Source organism: Oncorhynchus keta, chromosome 26 (assembly GCF_023373465.1).
Source record: "Oncorhynchus keta strain PuntledgeMale-10-30-2019 chromosome 26, Oket_V2, whole genome shotgun sequence".
NCBI lineage: Eukaryota > Metazoa > Chordata > Actinopteri > Salmoniformes > Salmonidae > Oncorhynchus > Oncorhynchus keta.
Genome location: NC_068446.1, coordinates 11,769,093 through 11,782,715, shown reverse-complemented (window position 1 = coordinate 11,782,715; position 13,623 = coordinate 11,769,093). Strand labels below are relative to the sequence as shown.

General features: G+C 43.7%; 1 protein-coding gene across 1 annotated transcript; it reads right to left on the bottom strand.

Moving 5' to 3' along the window:
- Positions 1 to 1,844: 1,844 nt before the first annotated feature.
- Positions 1,845 to 13,184, bottom strand: LOC118358944 (fructose-bisphosphate aldolase A-like). The gene is made up of 8 exons (XM_035736977.2): positions 13,032 to 13,184; positions 9,512 to 9,630; positions 6,380 to 6,643; positions 5,998 to 6,158; positions 5,441 to 5,524; positions 4,735 to 4,909; positions 4,181 to 4,380; positions 1,845 to 2,462 (listed from the first exon to the last, which is right to left on the bottom strand). The coding sequence occupies exons 2-8, from the start codon at positions 9,621 to 9,623 to the stop codon at positions 2,367 to 2,369; spliced, it is 1,092 nt and encodes a 363-aa protein (XP_035592870.1). The 5' UTR covers positions 9,624 to 9,630; positions 13,032 to 13,184; the 3' UTR covers positions 1,845 to 2,366.
- Between the last annotated feature and the right edge of the window lie 439 nt (positions 13,185 to 13,623).

Below are 13,623 nucleotides of genomic sequence, written 5' to 3'. Positions count from 1 at the left end.
CCTGTCAACATTTATATTATATGTGTTGATTTATGACAAAAATATTTTTTGTAAATGTTGGGCAGACAAATAAGTTCCCGATCTTCTTCCACCTGCCTCCTTCCATTTTCGCAGTAATGCTGCAATAAGTTGGTTGTAATTATTGATAGCACAAACATTTCCCGTATATTTTTGTTAACTGCACGTGTGACATAACTCCACCATTCCTAATATCATTAACAAAGATAATTCCCTAAAATTAAAATAAATCCATGAAATCATGTTAAAAAAAAAGAAATGTATATTTGACTTTAATAATAAGATTTGTGGTAATATTTGTTCTGTATTTTCTAGGGGATGAAACTGGAATTGGAACCTTTATGTTTTATAAAGGACGATATTTTGAAAATGGTTCCATTTTCAATTAACCAAAAGTGAGAGGTTGCAATCTGGATAAAGGGAAAAAGGCAAGGGGTGAGCCATTCTTACTAATCTACTGGATAACCAGTTGATGTTATGCCCAGGTGCTGCTAGCTTTTCTTCATCCCCCTATTCTTATTCTCCTCCCACTCTCTCTCCTTCTTTATTTTTTGTACTTTAGATCCCTTACTTTATCTTTTAACCCAATGTTTACCCCCTCTGTCCCCCTCGCTCGCTCTCTCGGTCACTCTCTCATGTTCTCCAGGACCGTTGCTTGCCGATAAGATCCTGCAGCAGCTGAGAGTGCACCTCATTAAGTAGTGTGCTTGCCTGGAAGCGTATCCTGTTCTCACCTCCAACATGTATGCTGGGTTCTGGGAGAGTGGAAAGGATACCTGTCAGGTACTGCATCACTTTAAGGTAAACACACAGTCTTACTTGTGATTTATCTTGTCCACTTTTCAGGGGGATTCTGGTGGGCCTTTGGTATGTCTCTCTGCTGGTCAGTTTGTCCAGGTGGGAATCACGAGTTTTGGGAAAAGCTGCGGTAGAGAAGTTTTCCCTGCAGTCTACACCCGGGTGGCCCACTACATGGTTTTCATCCAGGAGATTGTTAACTCCGACACCAGGCTTCTGCTGAGGCCTAGGTCAACATGAATGTTTATAATAGGACAGTAGTCCATTCCTCTTTTATATTCTTCTTTATCTCAGCTGAACCAAAATCTCTGACTTTTGACTTTTGTTTAAAGGAATAGTTCACCCAAATTCACAAATACAAATTGACATTACAAATTGACAATTGTTTCCTTACCCTGTACGCAGTGTATGGACAAGGTATGGCAGCAAGCCATGCTTTGTTTTTGTTTACCTTGTGTGGCTCAAGAAGTTACTTAGTCATGATATCGGGACTATTGACTTGGATTTACAGTGCCAGGTTAACAAAACCAACACATGATCGCTGTTATACCATGTTCATAGACTGATTACACGGTAAGGAAACCAATATGTAATTTTGGAATTTAGGTGAACTATCCCTTTAAATCATGCATCAATGTCCTTTTAAAGGCAGCATATTGGTACTGATTGTGAGTGTGACTTCTTGACTGTGACTATTCATACTGCAATAATTATTGAGTCAACTCTGAAAGAATCAACCTGTGTGTGAGTCTGTTGTTTTAACTGCTGTCAGTGTGAGGCTGCTATTTTGTGACTGTTCAAATGTGTCATTCATTGCCGGTCAGTTGGCATCTACAATATTAATGTATTCCTTAGACGAATGTGCATCGTTCTTTTTCATGTTTTTATGGCTACAGCATGTCATGCTGTGAATCCACAAGCATGTTCTGACCCTGCTGTCACATATAATAGTAGTTACACCCCCACCTAGCAGTCTCTTTAGAGCAGGCAGTCTGCCCGAACCCAAAACAGGATATCACAAAAGTGCATTTAGTGAATATGATTCTTTATTTCTATTTCCAGTGTATAGAATATCAAACATTAATAATATACTCTAAAAGGTCTTCCTCTAGTGTTTTTTTCAGTCGAGAGAAGAAGGCACATGTACTTAGGAATCATCAAGATGACAACACTGAATCAGGAGGGGCAGTCTGGGGAGGAGGAGCATGTAAGCAGTGGGGGGGTGGGGACAAAGAGCTGGAACTCTCAAGCTCAGCAGTGAATGGGGAATGACTATGGGCAGAGGATCACAGATTCTTCTCTCGAGGAGATGTTTGAGTGCTAAAATTAAAAAAAAGTGATAAAACACACAACTTTCCTGAACTACACAATGACATAACAGTGACATCACAATCCCAAAGCAACACAAAAAAAGGTGGAAGAGGGGAAGAGTTTTGGGAAGAAAAGAGTAACAGGAATAGGCCCACGAAGGGGGCGGGGTCGGGACAGAACTGTATCAGGTGAGTGGATAGTGTGGGTCAGGTTTGATATTGAAAGGGGTGGGTCCATACTTAATAGGCGTGGTTGGCCACATAGAGGGATTCTCCGCCGGCGGCGCCCTTGTCTCCGGAGGAAACATACTTGCCCTGACAGGCCTTGCTGTTGTTCTGTAGAGAGAGAGAAGAAAGTAAGATGGAGAAAGAGATGGTGTGAGAGAGAAAGCGCAAGGGATAAAAGGCAACGATTAGTACAGAACCTCTGTCTCCCCACACATGGAGCCTTAGCTCCACTTGCTCTTGCTATCTCATTGTTATAGGAACATTCGGTACACACACCACATGGCATTACTTTATTAGGATTATATGGTGTATGTAGTACTGTCTAGGACCTTTCACCTTATCCTAAAGACTGTAGTCCAGGGCTGTCCAGACTTTAGTCCAGTGTTTGCAAAAACAAATGACCACCAGATTTATAGGCTACAAACCATCATGATATCATTCTGTCAGGTAGGCCTACTTTGGAGTCAACATTTAATTGGGAAGGTGTTTGGGAAAAGCCTTCAAAATAACTATTTTGGCATTCTGACTGGCTACACAACACACGGGCGCACACAAGCAGGCGTTACAAAAAAGGGGTTACTTCTTCAGAAAGTAGCAGGAAATACGAATCAGTGATGCATTCTTTTTATGAATGATGAAGAACGAGTTTAAATTGAACTACTCTACCGCTGTTGTTCTCCTGTAAGCTGCTTCATGGGACCAGTTGTTCATGTCATTAACTGTTTTGTCCCTCACCTTGTAGTACCAAATTAAGTCCATTCAAGTGATTGCAGATCACTCAAAAAAACAAACCTTTGCTACGAACCGCCTATCAAGTATTTTTGCTAGATTTGTGTTGGCTTTCTTGTGGCGGCAATCGCGGAAAAAATAAACTCTCTCCTACCTAAGCTCACATACTCTCTTGAGAGCATTACCCTTGCTTAGCCACCTAACATCATTATGTAAAAGTAGATCATGATGACTACGAAACAAGCGATGTTCGTGTGGTGGCACTGCCAGCTCTGATTGGCTATATGTTGGGGAATATTAATTGACAGCACTTACTGGGTGGGACTACAGGAAAACAGATTCTCCTACTGGAGAATATCGACAGAGGGCTCATTTTGGCACTAAACGTCATATATTATTTTGGATGTTTTAAATTAATGTTCAGAATTTATCAAAGGGGTGGCCTGAGGTGGTCTAGAGGTTAGGGCCCATATTTACTGCGTTGGCCCACACCTTTGTGGCACAAACCTCTTTACAATCTTTCCTGTCTTTCTCTCACTGTCTCTAACCCCAATAAAGAAAAATACACAAGGAGTGGGAATGCCCCACTCCTTAAAAAAACATAAAAATAATTGATCAAAGGCTCATTATAAAAGTATAAACCGGCTGCTAGTTGAATAGCCCTGCTGTAGTTTGTTATCACATAGGGTCTTAATAATTACAAGAAGCTTGTGACGTAATGCCCATGTATTTCAGTTTGTATTCACTGCTACTGTTGAACTGTTGAACTATGCATAAGATATCATCAGGCTTACTATATAAATGCCTTCACCTGACTCTGAGAATGTTGACAGCTGTGCTGCATTAGGGTCACTTGATAGATTGGGAGTTATCATGGTTAAAAGTGAATCTAGGAACACTTTGATAGCCTGGTGCAATGGAACAAATGTAATAATTCCGAAAGTACAAACCCCGGGCACTCACGGCAGGCAGGCTCAATGAAACGCTCAATCAAAGTATTTGAAAGAAAACAAATACTGCTATTTGAACCCAGGTCTCAAAGCCACCCATCGTATTTCCCTCCCTCCCTCATGTTCTTCTCTCTGTGTGGGTCATACCAGGGCTCTCTTGATGAACTCCTCCTGGCAGGCCTTGCCGTTCTCTGGCTTGCCTCCCCAGGCCTTGAGGGCGGAGGCCTGCAGGGCGCGGCCGTAGGAGAAGGTGATGGCCCAGGGCCGGTGAAGGGGACACTGGTTCATGGCATTCAGGTTGATGGAGGCCTCCTCCTCAGACTGGCCGCCAGACAGGAAGGTGATGCCTGGGGATGGATGGATGGAGGCAGGGAAAGGAAGGGTAAGATAAGAGAGGGGGAGTGGATGTGTGTGGGGGAGGAGGGTTGTGTGTGTGTGCATGTGTGTGGAAAGTGGATTGAGTGAGTGCGTGTGTGCGTGTGTAAAGGACGTCATGCTGCTTGCTTAGTGAGTACCACTTCCTCCCGATTCGGCACATACCTGGCTCGAAACCAGGACCTCTGCTACACAAACACATGTGAGCATCCTCCCTCAAGCATCTTTACGGGTTGCACCCCTCAAAAGCTAGCTGAGGAGTAAGTGTGCTACACGTGCGTGCATGCATGTGTGTGTCCATATTTCTATACATTTCTCCTTCTCACCAGGCACAGCCGGGGGCACGGTGCGGCGCAGGGCGGTGACAGTTGCCATGGCTATCTCCTGGTTGCTGTACTTTTGGGAGCAGGAGTGTCCTGGGGTGACCATGTTGGGCTTCAGCAGGGTGCCCTCCAGGTATACATGGTGGTCAGACAAAGCCTTATACACTGCAGCCAGAACCTGGGGGCGAGGAGGGGGAGAGAGAAAGAGAAAGTGAAAGAGGGAAAGACGGGGGACAGAGAGCGAGAGAGAGAGACAAGGAGACAGAGAGAGAAAGAGAGAGAGAAAGAGACAAAGAAAGGAAATAGAAGAAATAGGGATGAGACAGACAGAAATAGTTAGAGATGTTGAAATTGATTGATTGAATGACTGATTGATCTAATGAGTGTTCCTATCCTACCTAAACTAAGTACGCTCTATTCCAACACCCACACTAGCACACTAAAGTTGCATTTACACAGACAGCCCAATTCTGACCTTTTTTTCACTAATTGGTCTTTTGCCCAATCAGATCAGATCTGAACAAGATCTAATGTGAAAAGATCTGATGTGATTGGTCAAAAGACCGATTTGTGGGATAAATATCCTAATTGGGCTGCCTTTGTAAACACAGCCTACTTAGAAGGAAGCAGACATGCATTTAAAGTGGCATGCTAGAATAGCCATTGGAAGGTAGCCATTGTTTTTCTGTTAGTCGGTGCGATCCCTCACCTTCTCAGTAACATACTGGCAGCGCTTCAGGTCATGGTCTCCGTCTGGCAGGATCTCGGGCTCCACAATGGGCACGATGCCATGCTAGGGAAGGGCACAGAAGCATGGTAACCAGTGTCATGACTACAGAACAGACAATAAAACTTTATTGGTCGGGGTGTCTGTGCCCGGCATATCAATGGCACCGGATTTGGCTACTTGGCACTCAAGCTAATATGGCTAAAATAACTACAACTCCTTGGTAAGTCATTATAGTGGTGATATTGTTTTTTGAAGCAGAGATGTGAAACATTTATAATATAAATAATACAATTGTGGAGATTGAGTGGGGAATGGCCAAGTGTGTGCAAACTAATTTTATGTGTGCCAATATGTTCCCACATGTTCAATGTATGTTTCTTGCTCTTTATGTGTGTGTGTGTGTGTGTGTGTGTGTGTGTGTGTGTGTGTGTGTGTGTGTGTGTGTGTGTGTGTGTGTGTGTGTGTGTGTGTGTGTGTGTGTGTGTGTGTGTGTGTGTGTGTGTGTGTGTGTGTGTGTGTGTGCGCATGTGTCTCACCATCTGGCAGATACTCGCGTAGCGGGCCAGCACGTTGGCATTCTCCTTGATGGCTAGCTCTGAGGGGGTGGTGTCAGTGATCTTCAGCACACAACGCCACTTAGCAAAGTCAGCTCCGTCCTTTTTGTACTGGGCACACCGCTCGTACAGCCCATCCAGACCTGAGGGAGAGAGACAGAGAGACATACAGAGAGAGCGAGAGACAGACAGGCAGAGAGCGAGAGGAGGGAAAGAGAGGGGATGGATATGTGTAACATTATGAAATAAACATGACTCGACACTTTGTTCCAGTTTCCCTCTTCAAACCATCCCCTGAATAAAATCTGCATACGTAGCAAAGTTGAGCTCAATACTAGAGGTCAAAGGTTACTTAGTCTCTCACCCTGAGTGGTGGTCTCTCCGTTGGTCCCGGCCAGGGGGACGACACCTTTGTCCACCTTGATGCCCACCACCATGTCTCTCTCCTTGATGAGCTGAGGGAACAGCTTGCCGTCGTCTGTCTTCTGGTACAGGGTCTCATGGAAAAAGATGACTCCGCCGATGCATGGCTCTATGCGGTCGGCCGTGAAGAGGAGCTGGCGGTAAAGACGGCGGTTCTCCTCAGTGTTCTCAGCGTTGATGCTTTGGAAGCGCTTGGCCACGCTGCCTACAGGTGGGTTGGTGGGTTAAATATTAATATATATAAATGTAAAATATTTATATATTCAGACCCCTTCCCTTTTTCCACATTTTGTTACGTTACAGCCTTCTTCTAAAATATATATATATATATTTTTAAATCATCATCAAACTACACACAATATTCCACAATGACAAAGCAAATCAGGTTTTTAGAAATGCCTTATTTACATAAATAGACCCTTTGCTATGAGACTCGAAATTGAGCTCAGGTGCATCCAGTTTCCATTGCTCATCCTTGAGATGTTTCTACAACTTGATTGGAGTCCACTGGTGGTAAATTCAATTGATTGGACATTATTTGGAAATGCACGCAATCTTGGTTTCATTAGACCAGAGAATCTTGTATCTCATAGTTTGAGAATCCTTTAGGTGCATTTCGGCAAAATCGAAGCGGGCTGTTATGTGCCTTATATTGAGGAGTGGCTTCCGTCTGGCCACTCTATCATTAAGGCCTGATTGGTGGAGTGCTGCAGAGATGGTTGTCCTTCTGGAAGGTTCTCCCATCTCCACCCTTCCCCAGATCTGTGCCGCGACACAGTCCTGCTACGGGCATTTCCTGTTCGGCCCGCCTTTTCCTGTTGTCCACGATTAGCTCTTTTGTCTTCCTCACATTGAGGGAGAGGTTGTTGTCCTGGCACCACACTGCCAGGTCTCTGACCTCCTCCCTATAGGCTGTCTCATCATTGTTGGTGACCTGTTTTGTGTCGTCAGCAAACTTAATGATGGTGTTGGAGTCGTGTTCTGCCACGCAGTCGTGGGTGAACAGGGAATACTGGAGTGGACTAAGCACACACCCCTGAGGGCCCCCAGTGTTGAGGATCAGCGTAGCAGACGTGTTGTTGCCTACCCTTACCACCTGTGGGCGGCCCGTCAGGAAGTTCAGGATCCAGTTGCAGAGGGAGGTGTTTAGTCCCAGGGTGCTGAGATTATGTAATCTGTGGATCTGTTGGGGCGGTATGCGAATTGGAGTGGGTCTAAGGTATCCGGGAGGATGCTGTTGATGTACGCCATGACCAGACTTTCAAAACACTTCATGGCTACTGATGTGTGTGCTACGGGGCGGTAATAATTTAGGCAGGTTACCGTCGCTTCCTTGGGCACAGGGACTATGATGGTCTGCTTGAAACATGTAGGTATTACAGATTTGGTCAGGGAGAGGTTGAAAATGTCAGTGAAGACACTTGCCAGTTGGTCTGTGCATTCTTTGAGTCCACGTCCTGGTAATCCGCCTGGCCCCGCGGCTTTATGAATGTTGAATTATGAACCTGTTTAAAGGTCTTGCTCACATCAGCTACCGAGAGCGGTGTCACACAGTCGTCCATAACAGCTGATGCTCTCATGCATGCGTCAGTGTTGCTTGCCTCTTAGCGAGCATAAAACAACATTTAGCTAATCTGGTAGGCTCGCGTCAATGGACAGCTCGCGGCTGGGTTTCTCTTTGTAGTCCATAATAGTTTTCAAGCCCTTCCACATCCGACGAGCGTCAGAGCCAGTGTAGTAGGACTCAATCTTAATCCTGTAGATGCTTTGCTTGTTTGATGGTTCATCTGAGGGTATAGCGGGATTTCTTATAAGCATCCGGATTAGTGTCCCGCTCCTTGAAAGCGGTAGCACTTATTGATGAAGCCGATGACCGAGGTTGTATACTCCTCAATGCCATTTGATGAATCCCGGAACATATTCCAGTCTGTGCTAGCAAAACAGTCATGTAGCGTAGCATCCGCGTCATCTGACCACTTCCATATTGAGTGAGTCACTGGTACTTGCTGCTTTAGTTTTTGATTATAAGCAGGAATCAAGAGGATATAATTATGGTCAGATTTTCCAAATGGAGGGCGGGGGAGAGCTTTGTATGTATCTCTGTGTGTGGAGTAAAGGTGGTCTATAGTTTTATTTCTTCTGGGTTGTACATGTGACATGCTGGTAGAAATGAGATAAAATGGATTTAAGTTTGCCTGCATTAAAGTCCCCGGCCACTAGGAGTGCCGCTTCTGGACAAGCATTTTCTTGTTTGCTTATGGCCTTATACAGCTGGTTGATTGCGGTCTTAGTGCCCGTATCGGTTTGTGGTGGTAAATAGACGGCTGCGAATAATGTAGATGAGAACCCTCTTGGTAGATAGTGTGATCTACAGCTTATCATAAGGTACTCTACCTCAGGCAAGCAATACTTTGGGACTTCTTTAATATTAGACATCGCGCACCAGCTGTTATTGACAAATAGACACACACACCCGCCCCTCGTCTTACCAGACGTAGCTTCTCTGTCCTGCTGGTGCATGGAAAATCCCGCCAGCTCTATATTATCCGTGTCGTCGCCACGACTCGGTGAAACATAAGATATTACAGTTTTAATGTGTCGTTGGTAGTATAATCTTGATCGTAGGTCATCCATTTTATTTTCCAAAGATTGCACGTTGGCCAATAGAACGGATGGCAGTGTGAGTTTACTGACTCGCCTATGAATTCTCAGATGGCAGCCCGACCTGCACTCCCTTTTCGTCCATCTTTTCTTCACGCAAATTTGGGCCTATTCCCGAGACAGCAGTATATCCTTCACGTTGGGCTCTTCCAGTTCGAGTTGAGTAATCGCTGTTCTGATGTCCAGAAGTTATTTTCGGTCCTAAGAGATGGTAGCAGCAACATTATGTACAAAATAAGTTACAAACAACGGGGAAAAACTAACAAAATAGCACAGTTGGTTAGGAGCATGTAAAACGTCAGTCATCCCCTCCGGCGCCATTCTACACGCCATATCTTTGATATGCCATGTATGAGTGTGTTTAGAGGGTGATCTGATCCGTGTGTGTGAACTCATCGGCAGTCCTCTCTACCTGTGGACTCATCGGCAGCGAGGATTCCTTTGCCGGGGGCGACGATCTTCTGAGCAATATCACTGAGCTCCTTCTTCTGCTCCGTAGAGAGGAATGGGAATGAGTGAGGCATTGTGTTACTGAGAGAGAGAGAGAGAGAGAGAGAGAGAAGGAGAGAGAGAGAGAGAGAGAGAGAGAGAGAGGGGGGTGCAAAAGCGAGAGGGGAGTTGGGATTGAGGGGGAAGTGAAGGAGAGAGGGGGATGAATGAGGGAGACATGGAGGGAGAGAAATCATTGTTATAAATCATTCTGTTGAAAGGATTATAGATGCAGTGTTTGTAACATGGACAGTTTATTGCCACTGACTCAATCAACTGTCCTAGCAGCATCATAAGGTATAGGCCTGGGCCTATGCTACTAAATTACCTATGTGTATTATGTTAAATAAATAGATTAACATTGGTAATCATAACCATACTGACATTCTTGACAGCCCTCGCTAGCTTAGTGTCTATTCCAAGTGGTTATCATGTAGCATGGCAGCCACTAGTGCGCTTTATAGATCTCCACTATCTTCTGAGCTTGAAGTGCATAGCCGGTAATCACATGCGGAGCCAGAGGGGTGTCGGGGTGGCCAATCAGATGTCAGGGGTGTCCAGTGCCACCCCGGACACCGGGCCACCCCGGGTGCCACCCCAAAATTGAATTCGCTACTGGCAGTTTGATGCTGATTGACATCTCATTTCACCTCTTGTGAAGCATTTATTTTGACTTTTTCAAATCGAGGACGAGGAAGAGTGAATATTAACGTTGGTTGCGAGATACATAAGAATAAGAAGAACATACAGAAGAGAGAATATATCCACAGCTCCACAAGCTTTTTTCACGATTGGCGAAAGCATCATATTTGAAGTAAGTTTTAAGGTTTAGCATCAGGTTTAGGTTTCCTGAACAACTTTTACGAAAGTTGAGTCGCTGTGTAAGTTAACGTTAGACCTTTGGCTCCATTAACAGACAGTTAATCAGATAAGAGAGATCGGTTCCCAATTTAGCTAAACATTATGTTTACATTTGTGCTAGTAATACACGCATATACAGTGCAGTGTTGTAAGTTACAGTATATGAATGTTTAGCTCATGTGGGATAACTAGTAGGCTACATCTGTCAGTGTTCAGCAAGTTAACATTCAGCAATTTGAAATCAATTAACTCAGATTTTCGTACCTGAACTCAAAATGAACAGTTGTTATTATAAATCTGTTAACGTTACTTAAAAGATCACCACCATTTGCAGATAGCCTGATTGCTATCGTAAAGGTGTACGAAATTATAGCTAGCTAAGTTACTTACTGCAGAGTAGGGCTAGCCATGATCTGACTGGTAACTTAGGCTGGTAGTTGATTTTAAGGTACAGTTATGATCATGGGGATTTGTAATTAAGGTTGAGATTGGACTAAAATGTGGGTAATTGGATGCTTAGACGTAGACTGTCTTATTTTTGCATAGGGTCAATTAAACATGAAAAGAAAGGGAGAGATATCAGACTTATTTTCAAAGAAGCACAAACAGGCAGATCAGGTGCAAACAGACCCCAGCCGTTGCATCACCACCGGATCCCAGAGCAGCTCCCTACCTGAGGCTAGTCAGAGTCTGTGTGGTCAGACTTCACAAGGACCCAGTCTACCACCACCAAGTCAGAGCATCTACCAGGCAGTCAGTCACATGCCCAGTTCAGAATTTAAGTTAAGCTTCAGCTTGTAATAGATGATTTTGTCAGATTAAGCCTCACTTTAAAATGTTGGTTGTTGATTGATGTGTGTTCTTATTTTGATGGCTGTGGCATTTTTATTTTGATTATACACTAATGGTTCTTGTGTTATTTTAATGTATTAGATGTATCAAGTAGAGGTCGACCTCTACTTGATACAGGTCTTCCATGAACTATTTAGACTTTGTAAGATGTGTGTTGTTACACCAGGCAGTAGTGCTTCTTGTGAGAGAAGCTTCTCAGCTTTAAAACTGATTAAAACTCACCTTAGGACAACAATGGTTAATGACAGGTTAAGTCACCAGGGAATTCTCAGTGTTGAGTCAAGAATGGCACGCTCCTCAAAATGGATGAGTTTGTGAAACATTTTGCCAGTTCTCACCAGAACTGCAGAATTATGCTGTTTTAAATCTGCCTAGGATAATTTGGTACTTAGGCGGTCCCTTTGGTCATGATTGAAACCTGCACCCAAAATATTTTTTATTTTTCATGTCCATTTCTGCTTGATACCTGGTATGTCAAATTGTTTTTTTTGTAAATTAAATGTTTTCTAAATAAACTGCAATGTATGTAACACACAAATGCTATTTTATCTTTGGTGCTTGAGCTTTATTTTCTGAAAATATTTTGGATGTTCAGACCCAGATTGTATATTCATGAAAACGGAGTGACCCAAGTCTTTCCAGTAGGTGAGTATAGTGTGTGTGTGAGAGAAATAAATTGAGCTGCAGTTCCGAGGTAGAGACACTGACTATTCATAGTATGATAAAGAATTCTGCCACATTGAAGATCTCCGGGTCAAGTGAATGATCACTTCTACCTCTAATCAGCAATCATAGGATTCATTCATGCTCCTTAGATGCCAGGTTAGGGTTACACACACGTTTTCTGTCATGGTCTATGGACCCCCTGAAGTAGCCTTGGCCACCCCCTTTATAAAGCCACTTCCGGTGATACACAACCCTGCAACCGGTTAGTACATGGCTGAAAAGGCTTCAATTTCGTTCTTAACTAAATTTAATGGCGAGAAGGCGAAAAAAAGGTGAAATAAGCCTACTACGAACTTGTCGCCGAGGGACACGAGGGTATTACCTACCCCAGACGATAGAGTAGATATAACCCACTAGCAGCTGTCCAGGCTAGTTATCACGACGAGACTCCAATATAACCTTGGTCTGCCTATGTGCGCCATCGGAGGAGAGCGTATGATTTCTCAAACAAAAGCCTCTCAAATATGCTGGCGAGCATTTCAACCGTGAAAAGTGACATGACACTCGTTTGAAATCTCATTATACATCCAAATCTTCCCTTATAGCCAGTGCGTTGCGGTCTATAGATTTTTCAAATGCCGTGCGTACGTGAGGGAATCGCTTGAGGGATTCGCTTTTGGCATCCGTTGATGTAGGCGTGTAGGCTTGTGTGATATTTCTGGATTTATTTGCACGCTATGAACAGTTTACATAATATGCGCGTTATTACATCCCCTGTGAATTCGTGGCAAGCGTTACTTCCGCGTCTGTCCTTGCCATTGCATCCGTATGACCTTGTAATACATTGGGAGTTGCCGATAGGAAGTCAACACGTTATTGTAATACTTAAACAACTACAGACATAAAATACGACATCATTCATACATCATATTTATACATACATACGTAAGTACGTATGTATTACATATTCAGTTTGAGGCTTATAAATACAATAATACAGTAATGTCTGCTGAAAATGACATCATCTATCATAACTAAGGATTAGTTGATGGAAAAAAACGTACCAGTTTATCTGCGCGATAGATAATAGAGCAAAAGCTGTACGGGTCTGAGGAGGAAGCGATGCGTTCTGTTGCAATATCAGGCAATGAAGGAGGATGTCTAGTATTGTTAAACGTCAAGTGACAGGGGAAGGCCAGTGACGAAAAAGAGAGCCTTGCCTCAGACCAAGACTGTCCAATCAAAATGCACTATGAAAGATTGACATACCATTCTATCCATAGTCCGGAGAAAACGCTTTTTTCTGGGACAGTGGTTGGCTCACATAATTTTGAGTACCGGAAAAGAAAGAGGGCGTGTTTTGGGAATAACGGGGTGGAAGGGTTTGTGATAATGTACGTGACGGATCTCACGTGCATAATGCAATGCTCTATACGTGCCCCTTATATACAGCAGAAAGGCATTGCAGTGGTGCTGCAGTGAGTCATGACTGCACCATAGATGCGGAATTATCCTCAATCTAGACCTGCTATGAATTAATAAACCTATTCAATTGAAACCTCAGAGACTTTATCAACATCAACTGTTGCTGCAGATTTGGCGTGAGACTGTTCATGACGATGATAGTTTACATGGCATAAAAATAAACCTTGGTCA

Bases quoted from the DNA above. Each gene is read 5' to 3' on its own strand.
- LOC118358944 (XM_035736977.2), bottom strand. From the start codon at position 9,623: ATGCCTCACTCATTCCCATTCCTCTCTACGGAGCAGAAGAAGGAGCTC. The intron at 6,159-6,379 runs GTGAGAGACTAA...TCTCTCCCTCAG, and splicing joins CGGAGAGACCACCACTCAGG to GTCTGGATGGGCTGTACGAG. The intron at 4,910-5,440 runs GTGAGGGATCGC...CCTCGCCCCCAG, and splicing joins GCCAGTATGTTACTGAGAAG to GTTCTGGCTGCAGTGTATAA.